We start from the raw sequence: 19365 nt of genomic DNA, 5'->3' as shown, positions 1-19365 counted from the left end.
TCCTCAAGTCATTTCACTGGCTTCCGATCAGGTACCGCATACAGTTCAAGCTTCTCCTACTAACCTACAAATGCACTCGATCTGCAGCCCCTCCCCTCTCTACCCTCATCTCCCCTTACGTTCCTACCCGTAATCTCCGCTCTCAAGACAAATCCCTCCTCTCAGTACCCTTCTCCACCACCGCCAACTCCAGGCTCCGCCCTTTCTGCCTCGCCTCACCCCATGCTTGGAATAAACTCCCTGAGCCCATACGACAGGCCCCCTCCCTACCCATCTTCAAATCCTTGCTCAAAGCCCACCTCTTCAGTGTCGCCTTCGGCACCTAACCACTACACCTCTATTCAGGAAATCTAGACTGCACCAACTTGGCATTTCGTCCTTTAGATTGTAAGCTCCTTCGAGCAGGGGGACTGTCCTTCTTTGTTAAACTGTACAGCGCTGCGTAACCCTAGTAGCGCTCTAGAAATGTTAAGTAGTAGTAGTAAAATAGAGGACCCGAATCGTGTCTGGAAAAAAACCCTCCAGTCCATACTTCTGCATTAGCACAAACAAGAAAGGCCAGAGCATCCGATCGATTGCCTTCTCCACGTCAAAACTGACAAGGAGAGAAGGCATCCGACTCTCGGCTACCACCTCTAGGGAGGCCAAAATGGAGCGAATATTTTAGCCACCACTCGCCCCTTCACAGACCCCTCCTGGGCTGCATCAGTCAGGTCCAGGAGTACATGCGCCAATCTGTTAGCTAGAATTTTGGCATATAATTTTACATCAGCGTTTAAAAGAGATATGGGTCAATATGAGCTCGGGTCCTCTGGATCGTTTTTTGGTTTTAATAACACAATTATCTGAGCCATCTTTAAGGAATCTGGAAGGGTTCCCTCAGCGACCATCGAGAAACAAAGAGGGCAGAGGGGACTTTTCCCACTCATAAAACCATTTATATAACTCTACAAGATATCCATCTGGGCCTGGGTCTTATGTAGTGCGCTTTGCTGCAGAGCCAGCAATATGTCACTTTCTGTAAAAGGCTATTTCAAAAATACATGCTGGCAAGGGGAAAGCTTAGGAAGATCTCAATTGTCTAAGTATAAACTCCCTCTTTTGGTGACCGTCAGAAACAATCCACTATATCTCCGCCTGAACGGAGTATTCCCCCCTCCCCGGTCTTGCAATTTGAGAATCCGGGATGGCCCCTTCCTTCCCTTAATTGAACGTGCAAGCAGTTGTCCAGCTTTATTACCATATCTAAATAGTTGGTATTTGTAATAGAGCTGTGATTTTACTGCTGGTTGATGTAAAAGTTCATTCAGCTGTCTCTGGGATCTCAATAAAGCTGTTTTCTGTGCTTGAGTAGAAGTTAAGTACATAAGTAGTGCCATACTGGGAAAGACCAAAGGTCCATCTAGCCCAGCATCCTGTCACCGACAGTGGCCAATCCAGGTCAAGGGCACCTGGCACGCTCCCCAAACGTAAAAACATTCCAGACAAGTTATACCTAAAAATGCGGAATTTTTCCAAGTCCATTTAATAGCGGTCTATGGACTTGTCCTTTAGGAATCTATCTAACCCCTTTTTAAACTCCGTCAAGCTAACCGCCCGTACCACGTTCTCCGGCAACGAATTCCAGAGTCTAATTACACGTTGGGTGAAGAAACATTTTCTCCGATTCGTTTTAAATTTACCACACTGTAGCTTCAATTCATGCCCTCTAGTCCTAGTATTTTTGGATAGCGTGAACAGTCGCTTCACATCCACCCGATCCATTCCACTCATTATTTTATACACTTCTATCATATCTCCCCTCGGCCGTCTCTTCTCCAAGCTGAAAAGCCCTAGCCTTCTCAGCCTCTCTTCATAGGAAAGTCGTCCCATCCCCACTATCATTTTCGTCGCCCTTCGCTGTACCTTTTCCAATTGTACTATATCTTTTTTGAGATACGGAGACCAGTACTGAACACAATACTCCAGGTGCGGTCGCACCATGGAGCGATACAACGGCATTATAACATCCGCACACCTGGACTCCATACCCTTCCTAATAACACCCAACATTCTATTCGCTTTCCTAGCCGCAGCAGCACACTGAGCAGAAGGTTTCAGCGTATCATCGACGACGACACCCAGATCCCTTTCTTGATCCGTAACTCCTAACGCGGAACCTTGCAAGACGTAGCTATAATTCGGGTTCCTCTTACCCACATGCATCACTTTGCACTTGTCAACATTGAACTTCATCTGCCACTTGCACGCCCATTCTCCCAGTCTCGCAAGGTCCTCCTGTAATCGTTCACATTCCTCCTGCGACTTGACGACCCTTGTATTTAATTCTGTGACACTGTATCAATTTTCCTAGTGTAAGTATTTCTCTATCTCTAATTTTCCTAGTACGAGCTCTTTAAGCGATGATTTCCCCCCCCCACAGTACAGCCTTCGTCGTTTCCCCAATAAAGAGCAGGCTGATGTATATGTTAGCCATTATGAAATTCATAAGCAGGCCAACGCTCCAGCAGAAAAGCTTGACATTTTTGGTCCCCAGATAACTTCAAGGGATATCGCCAGTTGTAACCCCGAAAAGTTCCCCGGCCCACTTCAGTCTGAAACCAAACCAAGGCGTGGTCGGACACCTCATAGGGACCGATCTCCACTGCGAGGATATGCGGGCAAAGGGGGCTAGAAAAAAATAATCTGTACGGGATTGAGAGGCGTGAGCACGGGAAAAGTGTGTATAATCTCTGACTGGGATGCAAAGCATGCTACACATCCATTAAATCCAAGGCATTGCAGAGCAGAGGCAGGCCCCCAGGATATTTGCCAGAGTGCTGGACACCATGTGGGGATCATATACCAAATTAAAGTCACCCCCCAAGCACTAATGGACAGCCATCCAACTCAATTGAAGCGAAAATGTATCTGCCCTCAGGGCCCCACACAGTGGTCCGCACTTGAACGTTTAAGCCTTTACGGAATAGAATCATCACCCCTGCTTTACGCTGGACCACAGGGGCCTCCACTAGGCTACCCACCCACCCATCTTCTCTGAAATTTAGCATGCTCTGCTGAAGTTAAATGGGCCTTCTGCACAAAAGCAATGTCCGCCTTTTGATGTTTCAAAGCCTTCAACACTTCGGTTCTTTTGATGGAGAAGAAACCCCTCCCAAATTCCAGGAGACAAATTTAAGTGATCCCAGGGCACCAAAAAACAATAATTTTAACAATATATGCTACCGAGTACAGAGATAGAAGGGAACACCCCCCAGCCAGTGGATATACCGCTAAACTGAAAAGAAATGTAGAATCCCAAAGGAAACCCTGGGGCTCAAAGTACCTGACCTCAGTGCAGTCTCCATGAGAACAGTAACACAACACCAACCAGAACCATCTCTCAATCAAGCCATATTTCCTACTCTTTGCTATCCCCCCACCCCCACCAATCCACCCCCAATGAGAAAGGAAAATGCCATCTTCCAAGACCAGATCACAGGGAGACCCCCCCCCCCTTGCCCACCTCAGCAAAAAGGAAGGTAACTACCTGATGGTTGATAAAAGATATACAATGTAGTCCACAAGGAGGGAGAGAAAAAAAGTCTTTGCTCGATATGTAAACAAATGGTCTCTGCTTGATACATCAACAAATCTGCCAGAATGTCACAGCAGTAATCTGCAGCAAAGCCTCCAAACACTGCACTACTGTCTCCACTAGGGCACGAAGACCATGGAGTATGGCTCACGTGGGTGCTGGACATTGATCCAATCACTGGGCAAATTGCAGGGCCTCAGTATCAGATGTGAAAAAATGGGTGTTGCCGTCATGAAGGACTCGTAAACGGGCTGGGTAGAGCAGTGCAGACTATCGTCTTGGCATAGAGCAGTTTACAAACGTCTCTAAATGCCTTACGTTGTAGCGATACTACAGTAGAAAAGTCTTGGAAGCAAAGGACGGAATGGTTTTCATATTGTAAAGATCCCATACGTCTCAAAGCTCGGAAAACCTCTTATGTGCAAAGTTCAGCAGTTTAAAAATAACAGTCCGACGACGTGGGTCCTTAGGCCTTACTGATCCCAGGTGATGGAGGTGTTCAGTGCGCAAAGGGCCTGCCGTTAACTGTAGTTTTAGGGCCTAGGGGAGACAATCTTCCAAAAAGGCCCGTAGTTCAGAGTCTCTAATGGTCTCCGGGAACCCAACCATCTGGACATTATTCCGGTCTTTCATCCACTTTGTTACCCCCATTTCCAACCTCATCCCTTGCCCAACTCCTTCCTGGTCCCTTCTTCTTCCAGTTCCTTTTAGCTTGCCACATTATCCAGGCTCCTGTTACCCTCTTTCCCCCCATTTCCATCCTCTCACACTTTCTTCAAAGCTCTGTCCCCTTCCTTTCTCTCAACTTATTCTATAGCGTCCCACAGATCAGTCCAGAGACCTTGTGGGTTATGTCCCTCTGCCAGCAGGTGGAGATAGAGAGAACTTCTGAGGGTCACTATATGTAGTTATGTGCAGCCACCTAAACCTCAGTATTCTCTCTTTCTAGCAGGTGGAAGGTCATATTCTGCAGCTCTGTATTGATAAGCTCCTGGCCTGTCCCCTGGGCCGAGTTGAGCATTTTCTTGGGGTTGAGGTCACTCAGACGGCCCTTTCACTCGACCAGCAGCTGCTGCAAGATCCCAATGATGGGACCCTGGTCCATCCCCTGCTGGTAATAGGGGGACAGCTGTCCCACTTTCTGGGGGAATGGGCCAGGGTTACTTCAGACAAATGGAGGTTACCTGACACAAATACAAAATAGAATTCTTCTGACTGCTGGTGGAGTTTTCTGTGGAACCACCTTGCAAGGCCAATGCCATAGTGGCAGCAGTCCAAAAGACTCTCACAACCTTGATCAGCCTCGGTGTGGTGCCACCCGTTCCATCCGCAGAGTGCGGTCTCGACCGCTACTCCATGGTACCCAAAAAGGGCAGGTCCCCTCACCCCATACTCCATTTAAAGGGTGTAAATAGGGCATGGCGAGTCCAACATTTTCAGATGGAGACTCTGTGTTCGGGCATTGCAGCGCTGCAACTGGGGGAGTTCCAGACCTCTCTCAACCTATTTGGCCTCCTCACCAGCGCTTTCTCTGCTTTGTGGTGCTGGGTCAGCATTTTCAGTTTCGGGCCTGGCTATGGCACCCAGGACCTTTTCCAAGGTCAATGATGGTGGTCACAAGGAATGCAGGTACATTCCTACTTTGACAATTGGTTGATTCAGGCGTCGTTCTATGAGGAGAGTGTGCAGGCAACGGAGCAGGTGGTCAGGCTCCTACGATCTTTGGGCTGGATAGTCAATCTGCCCAAGAGCCACATGTCTCACAGTCTCTAGAATACCTGGGGTTGCTTTTCGATACTCTAGCTAGAACTGTGTCCCTCCCAGAGGCTCGACAGCTGAAGATCCAGGCCCAAGTGGAGAGCCTATTGCAAATACCAACCCCCAGAGCATGGAATTACATGCCTCACTCCTGGTTGGCCATGCATTGGTGACTGCGCTTAGAGAATTTCCACTTGGGAATGCCCCTGGCCACCCCAGACTAGATGGTAGTGACTATGGATGCCAGCCTGTGGGGCTGGGGTTTACACTGCCTGGGCTAGTTGGCGCAAGGGACTTGGTCACCGGTGGAGACCTCTTGGACGATCAAACAGTTGGAGCTGAGAGCTATCCGGCTGGCACTTCAGGAATTTCAGCTGTTGATTCAGGGACAGCCGGTACAAGTTCTTTCAGACAGTGCTATGGCGGTGTCGTATGTCAACAGGCAGGGGAGCACCAAGAGCACCCCTCTTGCCAAGAAAGCGTTTCTGCTCTGCCTTTGGGCAGAGCGGTGCCTACCCCTCCTTTCAGCAGCACAAATTGCGGGATCTTTGAACGTTGAGGTGGACTTGCTCAGTCATGCGTTGGATCCAGGGGAATGGAACTTTTTAGTCAGGCGTTTACTCAGATCACGGAGCACTGAAGGATCCCAGCGATCGATCTCATGACTCGGGGAATCAACACAAGGTGCCCTACTTCTTCAGCAGGGGCAGGGACCACAAGTCACAGGGTATTGATGCACTTTTGTAGACCTGGCCCCAGTCTCTTCTTCTCTACATGTTCCCTCCATGGCCCATGACTGGCTGGGTCGTGGGATGCATTGCTCAGCATCCAGGGTAGGTGATTCTGGTGACCCCAGATTGGCCCTGGCGCCCCTGGTACATGGACTTGATTTACCTGCAGATTGACAGCCCCCTGCGGCACCCAGCCCACCATGGATTCCTGTGACAGGGTCCGATTACCACGGAGAATCCCTTCCCGTTTAGTCTTATGGCTTGGGTCTTGAAATGGAGCAGTTAAGAAAGAAGGGTTACTCAGACATGTTGATTACCACCATGTAGCAGGCGTAGAGGCATTCCATGTACAGCCTACGCACATGTGTGGCGGACCTTTGAGTCCTGGTGCACAGCGGCTGGCCTCTCAGCGGCAGCAGCAGCATTGGTGTCGGCCATCCTCACATTTGCTGGGCGGCCTTGATAAGTGTTTGAGCTCTTTGAAGTTTCAGGTGGCGGCTTTGGCCTGTTTTCGAGGGCACTTCAAGGCATCCCGACTTTGTACACTTTCTGCGAGGAGTGAACCACCTCTGTCTGGCACACCTACCGGTGGTCCCTGCGTGTTGTCTTAATCTGGTCTTGCGCACGTTCCAGTGTCCTCCATTTGAGCCTTTGGATCATTTATCCTTGAAAGATCTTACTCTGAAGGCGGTGTTTGGCCATTGCTTCGGCAAGGAGCGTCTCGGAGCTGCAGGGCTTATCCAGAAGAGATCCCTTTCTTTGCTTCACCAAAGCAAGAGTGTCTATTCGAACGGTCCCTTCCTTCTTGCCTAAGGTGGTCTCATATTTTTATCTGAATCAGCAGCTCTTTCTCCCAGCGTTTTGTAGGGAGTATTATGCGGCTGAATACCGGTCATTGTGATGCCTGGATGTACAGCGTGTTCTTTTGTTCTACCTGGAGGTCACTTATGACTTTCGCTTTTCGGATCATCTTTTTGGTCCTCTTCGCTGGACCCAAGAAGGGGGATCTGGCCTCCAAGGCCACGGTGGCTCGCTGGCTGCAGGAGGCCATTTCTTCAGTTTACCTCTTGTCGGGAAAAACTCCGCCGCTGAAGGTGCGAGTATATTCCACCAGAGTGCTAGCGACTTCGGCAGCTGAGTCCCACTTGGAGGAGATTTTCTGGTCGGTGACTTGATCATCAGTGCATACCTTCTCTAAGCATTGTCGACTGGACGTTGCAGCAAGGGGGGATGCCACATTTGGGGCTTCTGTCCTGGCAGCTGGGGTGTCGCTATCCCACCCTACTTGAGGACTGCTTGGGTACATCCCACTCGTCTCTGGATTGATCTGTGGTACGCTACGGAAAGTTTAAATAGTTCTTACCTGATAATTTTCTTTCCATTAGTCCCAACAGGTCAGTCCAGAGGTCCGCCTTGTATATTTGTTTCTCAGCATGTTTTTGATGTGTTGCAGTTTATGAATTTGCAGCTTTCAGTTACTGTTGCATTACCAGATCCACGTGGAAAGGGTCTCTCATTCCTCGCTAGGAGCTGCATGATTTTCCTCCTGTGGCGGCAGATGGTCTTGCACAAGTTGTATGGAAGCAGGAGAGTTTGCTTGTTCACACTGCTTTGGTAGCGTCAATACCTGAGGTTTAGGTGGCTGCACATGACCACATTATAGTGAACCTCAGAAGTTCTCTCTATCTGCACCTGCTGGCAGAGGGACATAACCTAAAAGTCTCTAGATTGATCTGTTGGGACTAGTGGAAAGAACATTATCAGGTAAGAACTAATTTTACCACACTCCTCTGCCTTTCTCTCCCATCCCCAGAATCCATTCCTTCCCTCATATATCCTCCTCCCTTTTCCGCAGCATCTGTCCACCGACCACCACCTCCAATATTTACACTTCCTTTCCTCCTCACCCACAGCAACCATCCCTCTACCTCTCCAACTCCACCTTCCCCTATATATGCTCATGCCTCCTCCCACCCTCCTTCCTTGAGTCTGGCCTCTTTCTCCCAACTCCAGCATGAGACCCCTTAAATGTCCCTTAGCCCACTCCTAATATCATTCACCGTCTCTCTCTCTCTCTCTCAGGGTCCAACACCCCTCCTTCTCTCCCTCCCTCCTGCCACCAGAGCTGCATCCCACTGGGACCGTGGTAGTAGTTAAAGGAACTGTACTACATACTGTGGAGCTTTTGAGCCATGTGTGCAGTCTGTGCTGTACCCTCATATGTGCTGTTTCATGGTGGGAGGTTGGAAGCAGGATTGACATGGGTGGCTCAGGGCTCCATGGCACACTGGGTAGACAGAGATTTTTAAATTGCTGTGAGCATATAATGGGTGCAGCAGCTATGGGACAGAGTGCTTAAAATCTGAACAGGCCAGGGCCTTTGGAAAGGAAAGTCAGAAGCCTGAGCTGATGGAACATGCCTAATGCCACAGCTCTGCAGTTCAACATGCAGCTTTCTGCTCCTTTTCACCAGGCAGGAGCTGTAATTAATTGGAGGATCAACTTGATGTATTTTTAGGAAGCTCCAGCTACCTCCTGTGAACATTAATCCTTTAGATTGTAAGCTCCTTTGAGCAGGGACTGTCCTTCTTTGTTAGATTCTACAGCGCTGCGTAACCCTGGTAGCGCTTTAGAAATGTTAAATAGTAGTAGTAGTTCTTTTAATTCATTATCTAGATTATGTAAGTTGTTTTTTTTTTAATAATAATGGCCACCTGCTTTCATCCAGTAATTCTAAGACTAATATTGATTCACTTTTGTGATTGTAGGCATACGTCCCAAATGTCTTGCTGCTCTCCTCCCCAGAAACCTCTAAACTGGATGAAACGCTGCATCACACCTATGGCTCTATGGAGGAGGGTGAGGCAGCGGGAACAGCCATGCAGAAAGAAGACCTTGACTTCCAAGCCAGCCAGACATAACTTCCTAGAGTTGCCCACCAGGTGGAGCACTTCTTCCTTTTGTAGAAGGCATTCTTAGAAATCCTTCCTGACTGAGTGAGTTAAAGGGGATCAGGGCAGCAGCCATGGGGACTGGGTCTGCTGCTGCTGCTCTTTGGAATCCTTTCTCAGAGTAGCTGCGATGCTATTATATAACTGTATTGAATGGTACAGAGGAGATAAAACCAAAAAAGCAGGAACACATGTGCGTGTTTTACAAAGCTAGTGAAATGAGGGTAGAAGCCAGCCCTCTGAGGATGGTAATAAGGGTTTCCAGGACCTTGGCAGTCAGCACAAGCCATAGCTCACTCTCCTGTGAAAGTGAAGAGGATCAGCATCGCTGCGGAGCACAACCTCTCCTCACCATTCTGCCTCTTTAAGTCTTCTTTCCCATCTTCTCGTTCCTCTTTATTTTATAGGAAAAAGATTCCTTTTTGCACTTTGATTTTTGAATGTAGCACCAGTAGGTAATCCAGGGTTCATTGGGGATTTGTTTTTAGCTTTAATGGGAGGTATGCTTGGTCCTTTCTGTCCTCTTTCCTCACTCGGTCTCCATATATTTGCACTTGATGACCCAGGGCAGCACTCCCAGGCTGTGCAGCAAGTCCACCCTCTCTTTCCTGTTCCCTTGCTGCAAGTACTACTTCCCTACGTTGAGAGGAATTTCTTTCTGTTTCTGTGCATGCCTAGAAGACTGTCTTGAGTGATATCACACAAGCCCAAAAAGGTGGGAATGACCATGTGCATGATTCAGGATGGCAGCAATGGGCAATGTATTAAAAATATAACACGTGAAATGTGTACAGTGGACCCGACTAGAGCTGTGTTTCGGCTACAGTGCCTTCAGCAGGAGTCCTACACATTCAAGGCCTACAGATTCAAATCAACTAGATTAAGATGCTTCTATCAATAAAACTGCAGCTGCAGTGACCAGACTGTGGCACTTGGGCTGACATGGGTGCTCTCAGAGAAGCCCGAAATAACAAGACAGCAGCAACACAGGTTTGAAATTGATACTGGTATGGGCTTTCTTGCTGCCTGCATAATGTTGTACAGATGGTACAGTTCTTGCATTATTATATCAGACCTTGCTTGACCTTGCAAATACACAGCTGCAGTCTGAGTCACTTCAGAGTATGCCTTATGCTGTAATAATATGCACAACTTTCTACTTCCTCCTTCGCTCCAAGCAGCTACTGCTGCTTTCAGATACACTGCCACAACCTTGGTGTCATGACTGCACCTTGAAATATGTTTGATGGCTTAGACACTGAGAAACAGGAATGCTGTCTGCATACAGTTAGGACGTGATGAACCCTTTTGCAAAATGTGTTCACTGACGTGGGCCCCATTTTTCTGTAAATAGTTGGGAGAGAAGGTGGATAGGGAGCACTTTATTAAGTGAAACGAGAGCATATTCCAGAGTTGATGCGGCATTCTGCACTATGCTTTAGAGCAGTGGCTTACTCAGGATTTTTCTGTGCCAGTATTACTCCGTGATGCAGAAAGCTGCCTAGTGTGGGAAAGTCTCGAGTCAAACCACTGCACTGAAGGATAGTGTATTTGGTATGCAAAGTGGGTCAACTAATTATTACTCCTGATGTAGAAAAACTATACTTATGCAGCATTTTTACACCAGCTCAGGGTTGATGTGAAGGAGCAGTATGAGAACAAAGGTATCATCTTAAATGAAGTGTGGTACTTTACCTTGGATGACCTGTAGCCTGAGAACTTTGATCCACCCCCTCCCTCTGCCTTCAAAAATGTCCTTGGTAATCTAAGTAGCCCTGGCTAGTGGCCCAACCAACCTGCCCACGCAATTTCCCTGATGATCTGTAGGCTTCTTCCCCTCCCTCACCAAATATGGCTCAAATAGACCCCCAAGTCCCACATTTAAACTTAGGAGGTAGGCCTTTGTTCCACCATCTTGGAAAATGGCAACCGTGTGTGGGCTCAGACAATTCCATTTTCCAAGATGGCACCACAGAGGCAGGAGTGAGGTGGGGCATTGCTCCTCCCTTGCAACATTCAGAGGTGGATGAGAAGGGTCTAATTTCCCACCAGGGGTTTTGTTTGTTAGGGGTGGGGGGAAGGAGGGAGATGGGTCCATTATAGCCAGGGATTATTTTGGGGTCATGAAAAGGGTCAGGTGAGACTGCAGGAGCGGAGGAGGACCATTAGACCACCATCAGGGATTGCAGCAGGGGGGAAGAATGGTCCCTTAGACCAGTGCTTCTCAACCTGGTCTGCAGGTACTCCCAGCCAGTCAAGCTTTCAGGATATTCACAATCATGTGAGAGATTTGCATACACTGCCTCCTTGGTATGCAGATCTCTCTTATGCATATTCATTGTAGATATCCTGAAAACTCAACTGGCTGGGTGTCCCCCAAGGACTGGGTTCAGAAGCGTGGCCCTAAACCAGTGATTCTATAACCTGTCCTGGGGAGCCACCAATCAGTTGGATTTTCAGGATATCCCTAATGAATATGCAACTAGTTATTGAAATTAACCTAAGGTAGCATAATGAATATGCATGAGAGATTTATATGAAAAGGAGATGGTAGGCATTCATATGTGTCGTGCATATTAATTAGGAATATCCTGGAAACCCAACTGGCTGGTGGTCCCCCAGGTCAGGTTTGAGAATCACTGGTTTAGGGCCATGCTTCTGAACCCAGTCCTTGGGGACACCCAGCCAGATTACTAGGGATTTTCTTTGGGGGGGTGGGGGGATTTGGGGAGAGAGGCCATGGTGTCCAGCAGGCTGGAGGGTTTTTCCTAATGCTTCCCTGCCTGCATGACCCAATTCCCATACTGACATAAAGAGACATTTTACTGCTGTGGTGTACAATTTTTGTGATTTTTTGAGGAGGAAGTTGACAGTACACATTTTAATGCAGTGGTAATTTGCTTATAGCATTGGGAAGCTAAAGTTTTGCGTCAGGCTGCATTTGGAAGTTGTGTCAGCACATGACTCTACGGCAAGCTTACTTCATCAGACCCTCAGTACCACTGATGTGCACTGATCCTTCCCAGAGGGGGAAAAAAAGAAAGAAAGATAGGGATTGTGGGTTTGATGTATAATGGGTTGTTTTCTTCAGGCAATTCCCCTTCATCCTCACCAGTAATAATGCAACGCACACATGATCCATTTCCACCAATACTCCTGCACAGCCCACGTGACCCAACCCTGCTGCCATGCCCCACCCACTTTGCAAGGGAAGTCAATGGCAGGAACGTGATTTTTACACCCCAGCTTCCCTTCCACTGTGCGGCCCACATTATCCATCCCTGCCTTTAATACTGCACTGCTCACACTTTTGTTTTTGTGATCCAGGAGCAAATGAAGCATTCACAGAATTTCTCAAAGACATTGAATGTTATAAGGATAAGAAGCCTATTAAAGCTGCTTCTCCATCCTAAGGAAAAAGGAAATCCACTGAGGAGGAAGGGGAGACTTTTCCTTTTTAACGTCACCCACAACATCTAAACATTATCGTTTGACATCTGTCCAGTGGTGAGGTGCCAAACTGCACAGTTGTAAGATGTGGTATGTGGGAGATGTATGTGAGCAAATCTATGTTATGGAATAATTGAGCATTATTTGTGATTGTATTCAATTAAAACCATCTTTGCTGAAATTATGTATTGGATGTGCTATTAAATTGTTATATACATTTTGAGACAGGTTTTCTTTGCATCTGTTTGTAAAACTGATTAGATTGTGCATTTTTTTTTCCAGAGTCCAATTAACAAAACAGATGTTTTTGGTTATGTATAGGATGTGTTAGATTTTGCTGCATATGAGTATCAAAATGTGGCAACAAAGGTGTAACTAATTAATACAAAGGGATTTGAGTTGAATCACACCTATATCCTGTAGTTGCTAAGATGGGTTTATTCCCAGTATAATTTTGACTATGACACAGAGGACTGGGAAATCAAGGTGATTGGCATGGCTCATTCTCTGGTTGATATTATACACAGACAGTGTGAACTCTGGGCAAATGTACTGGTGGTGAGCTGTGTTCAGATTTTCTGCACTGATGCACAGTCCTTCCCCTGGCTTTACATTCTCCACAACACAGTTTTTAAACCATGCTGGCCTCATTTGCCAATAGACCTCCATCCGGCTGGAAATCACTGGAAGCTTACTACAGGGAAAACTGCAGAACCGGCTGATGCTATAGGCTAAGACACATGTTTGAATTGCTTCTCATTTGGACAGTTTTTCTGGGGGTGGGGATTATCTGATTCATAATGTTTGTCTGACCATTTTCAGGGTTTTTCCTCCTTTCATCATAGCAGTCCTTGAGTGGTCCCGGGTTCCTTAAATTTTGTACCTTTATTCCCAACCCCCATTACCTTCCAGACTAGTGGAACTGGTTATGTCTGTCATTGCATCTTGGCTTTCTTTCATTGTCAACACCTCCTTAACGATGGGCTTGTTTCCTAACATTAAAGCAAGCGGCGATTAAACTTGTTATAAAAGCACAGAATTTTAGTCTTTATAGCTAATCATTGCTTATCTCAAATGGTCTGTGTTTGAGAAAGGTTATTGAAAACATTAGCTGTTCCTCTGTTAGACAAGCCAGATTAAGCCAGACACAAGAGGAGTGACATCATTACATGTTGCTGTGATGGAATCTACTATAAGATTGTTAGCATATGTGGCCCCCTCGGGGGGGGGGGGGGGCACATGGGGCATTCCACTCAGTTGAATGGATGCTGAATGAAGGTTACCCCATTAATTTCTATTTTCTCGTAAACGTTCCTGCTAGACTTCTGTTGCCCCCTTGTAGCCACATTTGATCAAATTCCATGGACACCAGTGCAATCCTAATTTATAATGATTCACCTGAAGATAATCCCTTCCCAATCCCTCAACCCATATCAGCTTTAATGTTTTCAGAACCCCCTAGCCATTAATCTTCAAAGAAAGTACCTGTTCCCCCAAAACCGTTAGTTGTAGCAACTTCACTCCATTGTTGCTGGACCTTTTTGCATTCGCATCTCACTGATTGAAGCCCAATATTATTCTTTAGCTGTAGAAGTATAGATGCTAGAAGGTATGGCCTGCCTATTTGTGGCTTCAGGCTGCAAAACTCCCCTGTCCCATGCACCAAATCTATATCCTGTTGTAAGAGAGGCAATTATATTTGCAATATCAGGGGGCTCCAGCCCGTTCCCCTCGCTTTTAGACACCTGTAAAAGTGACACATAGCCTCAACCTTTTCCATAATCATAAATTTTTTACTGGCATTCCTTTTCCTCAGGTCTGTTGCTTTCAGTGAATGAGTAAAAATTGGAGTATTTTTTATTTAATTAGTTTCTTTTGGTATGTCACCAAATCATTACCCAAAGGGTGACAGAAAAATCCAGAATATAGAGAGACATTCCAAGTGTTTAATCTGCTTCAGTGCAAGCATTGTGCATGTACGCCTCCAAAGGCTGTCTCTGCAATAGCTAAGAATCTCAAAAGACTTTCAGGTGCAGAAAGATCAGAAGGTAGTGTATACCAGATGAGAATCTTCCATATATAACTGCTCTTATCTCCCAGCACAGTGGCTTGTAGTCACCCAAGAGGGACCATCAGATGATGCTTAAATTTGTGTGTGCTCATCAGATGTTTCACCACCTCTGCCTAAGCGCTCTCATAGCCCTGAAGAGAAAGCAGTCAACCCCCTCCAAAGCATTTGAAAAACGGAAGCATAGCAGCACTGTGTCTCCATATTCCCATGTGTCAATTGCTGGAGTGTACCTTCTTGTAGAGGCTCCACTGCATGCCCAGCACAGATTGCATTGACAGCACAAGAGCTGGTCGCTACAGTGGATAAATCCTCTCTGTTTACTTTCTATTCCAGAGCATAAGAACATAAGTGTTGCCATACTGGGACAGACTGAAGATCCATCAGGTCCATTATCTGGTTTCCAACAGTGGCCAATCCAGATCACAAGTACCTGACAAAATCCCAGATCGTAAAGCAGATTTTATGCTGCTTATCCTAGAAATAAGCAGTGGATTTTCCCAAGTCTATCGCAATATGGCTAATGGACTTAGGAAATATCCAAACCTTTTTAAACCCTGTTAAGGTAACTGCTTTTACCACATTTTCTGGCAAAGAATTCCAGGGTTTAATTACATATTGAGTGAAGAAATATTTTCTCCTGTTTGTTTTAAAATTTACTACTTACTACCTTCATTGCATGTCCCCTAGTCCTAGTATTTTTGGAAAGAGTAAACAAGCAATTCACATCTACCCACTCCACTCCTAATGTAAAACCTTGCCTTATGTAGCTATAGTTTGGTTTTGTCTTTTCCACATGTCACTTTGCAGTTGCTCACATTAAACATCATCTGCCATTTGAATGCTCGATCTTGTAAGGTCCTCTTGCAGTTTTTCACAATACTCTTGCGATTTAAGAACTTTGAATAACTTTGTATCATCACAAATGTAATTACCTCACTAGTTATTCCCATCTCTAGATCATTTATAAATATGTTAAAAAGTAGTGGTCCTAGCACAGACCCCTGGGAAGCCTGCTATCTACCCTTCTCCATTGAGAATACTGACCATTTAACCCTACTCTGTCTTCTGTCTGTTAACCAGTTTTAATCGACAATAGGACATTTCCTCCTATCCCATGACTTTCTCATTTCCTCAGGACTTTTTCATGAGGTACTTTGTCGAATACCTTTTGAAAATCCAGATCAACTGGCTCACCTTTATCCACATGTTTATTTGTACCTTCAAAGAAATGTAGTATGTCTATATTTAATTTATGAAACATATACCCTGCAGCTTATAGCAAAAACACTCACAATAAAAACAAATAAAAACATCCAATACAGAACAAGCATATCCTGACAACTTCCCCTGCACTGTTCAAACCACACATTATCATACGTTAAAAGCCTGGAGAAAAAAAAATGTCTTTAGATCTTTCTTAAACTGCTTCAAAGAAATATAATACCACAACAGACCTCGAAGGGAATTCCATAATAATGGACCCGCCACAGAAAATACATATTTTGTTGTTTCTGCATAATGAATATGTAATAATAATACTTTATTTATAACCCACTGTATCAGGTACTTTTGATTTCTTATCATTACATGTTCTCAATGACCTGACATCTGAATTTGTATTGAAAGAAAAGGAAAGATGCCATGTAGCCCTTGAAACATGAAAACCAGCACTTTAACTTATACTCAGTATCTTACAGGTGAGGCAAGATTTTGCTTGACTAAATCCATGTTGCCTTTGTCTCATTAATCCATTCTTTTGTTCTTTATAATAGTCTCTACCATTTCGCCCTGCACCAACATCAGATCAGGCTCACCAGTCTATAATGTCCCGGATCACCTCTGGAACCCTTTTTAAAAATTTTGCATTACATTGGCCACCCTCCAATCTTCCAATACCATGCTTGATTTTAAAGATAAATTACATATTACTAACAAAAGCTCTGCAAATTAATTTTTCAGTTCTATCAGTGCTTTGGAACGTATACCATCTGGTCCAGGCAATTTGCTACTCTTCAGTTTATCAAATTGCACTGGTGGTTGGGAGGGGTACGGTGTGTGCCCTGAATATGGCAGATACAAATCAAGGTCAGGTATACATATACAGTAGCACATATGAGTTTATCGTGTTGGGTAGACTGGATGGACCATACAGGTCTTTCTGTGCTATCATCTACTATGTTACATCTTCCAGTTTTGCAGAAATTTGTAAGCCACATTCAATGCTGCAAAAGATGTTTAATAAATTTGTGAAAGGGGTATTGCAGAGATGTACTAAAAGTGACAGCATCACAGTGGAACACCACCTCATTAAACAGGTGTTACTCTAATGCATAGAACACATGTTCTCAGGACTCTATAGTATGATTTCTTCCAAGTCAGCTGGAGCCAGCATAGTTATTGCCATTCTCTTTGCCAGGATCCATGCTTCCTGGAGTAGATGAGTTCTTTAATCCACTAGAGTATCCAGGATGCAGAAGAATATTCCACAAGAATCCCTTCTGATCCCACAAGGACATCTTTTAACCCCTAGATTTGTGCTGCAGGTGGCAATGGTGGTAACGTTTCCACTGCAACAAAAAGTGAGAGATGGTTTTGGCCTCCTGAAGCTCAAAAGTTCCCAAAAGCTACAATTGCAGTTCTACTTACTGTGCAACCTGTCTCCAAAAGATGGATGTGAAATATGAGGTCCAAGCAGCTCCACGTTTCAGCAAAGTCTGCCTTTCTCACGTCTCTGTTTTGGTTGAAGTGGATACGAAAGAAGCCAAAAAGTGGGGGAACTTTTCCAATACTGCACCAGGTAAAGGTCCATATCTGTTAGAGCAAAGTGGCAAGATGGTATTCCTAGGGGCCATGCTTTCTGCTTACAGAGCAGCTCACCAGCTTTATATGGTCCAATCCATGCCGTAGTCTTTCAACAAGTACAAGCTTTTTCACCCAGGCTCAAACTTGCCTAGCTGCCATATGAGCAGAAATGAATGTGTGGTACTCATATGCAAAGCATATGACCTCTTCAAAACTTCAGGATTAGCTACAGCGATTACAAATTGGGATTCATAATTTGGTGATAAAGTGAAAGACACAGTGGACATTATAAATGATTAGTGCTTCACTCTCTTTTCCTGCCATTGTGCTCAAGGCTCACCATTTTCAATCAGTACTGTAGAAGATTTTACTACTGTCATATGATGCGTTATCTAAAACAACCACAGCAGAGGCAGTGAACTGTTTGGGGTTTTTTTGTCAAGCCATGACAAGAGGCCCTAATTGAAGCAGCCTACACCTCCTCAAAGCTGTTGCACCCAGAACACCTGCACACTATGTACCGCTTCCTGGGGGGGGGGGGGGGAGGATTGGGTTCACATCTTCCTTCCATCCTGTGAGATGATCACTACAGATTCCTGGCTTCTAAGTATAGTCAAAATAGGCCATTGATTCAGCTTCATCACCTAGCCTTCCAGATTGGCCCTTACACCTGAATCATCTCTACCAAACTCTTAGAATATAGCATCTCCTTCAGTCCGATGCCATTGAGTGAGTCTCCCCACACGAAAGGAATCTGGGCTTCTGCTCCAGGTATTTCTGAAGAAAACTAGAGGTCTACATCCCAGCCTTGATCTCCTTCCAACCTTTCTCTTCACAAGGAAAAATTCAAGATGAATACTCTTTTCATTTTACGGTCCTTAAAGATGGAGGACCAGCTGTGTAGCCTAGACATCAAGAACACTTACACCCAGTCCATCTTTTATTACAGAAAATATCTTCATTACAAAATTGCATTCCAACTCCCAATATTACAAAAGGTAACCTCCCATCAATTAGATGCAATTTACATTAAACCATAAAAATAAAACATTTGGGGGGAAAAAAAAGAAAAGATTCAATGTAAACCCCCATAATCATCTTATGGCATTTAACAGAATCATTGTAGAAAACATAAAACACAAGAATAGCCATACTGGGTCAGATCAATGGTCGATCTAGTCCAGTATCCTGTTTCCAACTATGGCCAATCCAGGTCACAAGTAACTGGCAGAAACCCAAATAGTAGCACCATTCCATGCTACCACTCCCAGGGCTAGCAGTGGCTTCCCCATGGTGGTCTCAATAGCATGTCTATCTCCAGGAACCTGTCCAAACCTTTTTAAGCCCAAATATGCTAACCGCTGTTACCATATCCTCTGGCAATGAGTTCCAGAGCTTAACCATTGAGTGAAAAAATATTCATTCCTATTTGTTTTTAAAGTATTTCCATGTAATTTCATTGAGTGTCCCCTAGTCTTTGTACTTTTCGAAGGAGTGAAATATCAATTCACTTCTACATGTTCTACACCACTCAGGATGTTGTAGACCTCAATCATATCTCCCCTCAGTCATCTGTTTTCCAAACTGGAGTCCTAACCTCTTTAGCCTTTCCTCATATGGGACGAGTTCCATCCTCTTTATCATTGTGGTGGTTGTTCTTGGAACCTTTTCTAATTCTGCTATATCTTGAGATACAGCAACCGGAATTGAATGCAATACTCAATGTGAAGTCGCACCATGGAGTGACACAGCGTTATTATAACATTTTTGGTCTTATTTTGCATCCCTTTCCTAATAATTCCTAGCATCCTGTTTACTTTTTTGGCCTCTGCTGCACACTGGGAAGAAGATTTCAGTATATTGTCTAGAGTGACTCCTAGATCTTTTTCTTGGTTGCTGACTCCTAAGGTGGACCCTAGCATCAGGTAACAATGATTCGGGTTATTCTTCACAATGTGCATCACTTTGCATTTGTCCACATTATATTTCATCTGCCATTTGGATGCCCAGTCTTCTAGTTTCCTA

The 19365-nt window shown here is 45.2% G+C and overlaps 1 protein-coding gene across 1 annotated transcript in view; it reads left to right on the top strand.

Annotated features, from left to right (window-relative positions):
* LOC115467373 (CSC1-like protein 1) overlaps positions 1-12685 on the top strand; it is a 72227-nt gene extending 59542 nt beyond the window's left edge. The window contains 1 exon segment of the mRNA XM_030199245.1: positions 8835-12685. Coding sequence (XP_030055105.1) covers positions 8835-8987 — 153 coding nt within the window. The 3' untranslated portion in view covers positions 8988-12685.
* Positions 12686-19365: the final 6680 nt, after the last annotated feature.

Source organism: Microcaecilia unicolor, chromosome 3, assembly GCF_901765095.1.
Source record: "Microcaecilia unicolor chromosome 3, aMicUni1.1, whole genome shotgun sequence".
NCBI classification, from domain to species: domain Eukaryota; kingdom Metazoa; phylum Chordata; class Amphibia; order Gymnophiona; family Siphonopidae; genus Microcaecilia; species Microcaecilia unicolor.
The sequence above is the reverse complement of the archived record's forward strand: the minus strand, read 5'-3'. Positions and strand labels throughout refer to the sequence as shown.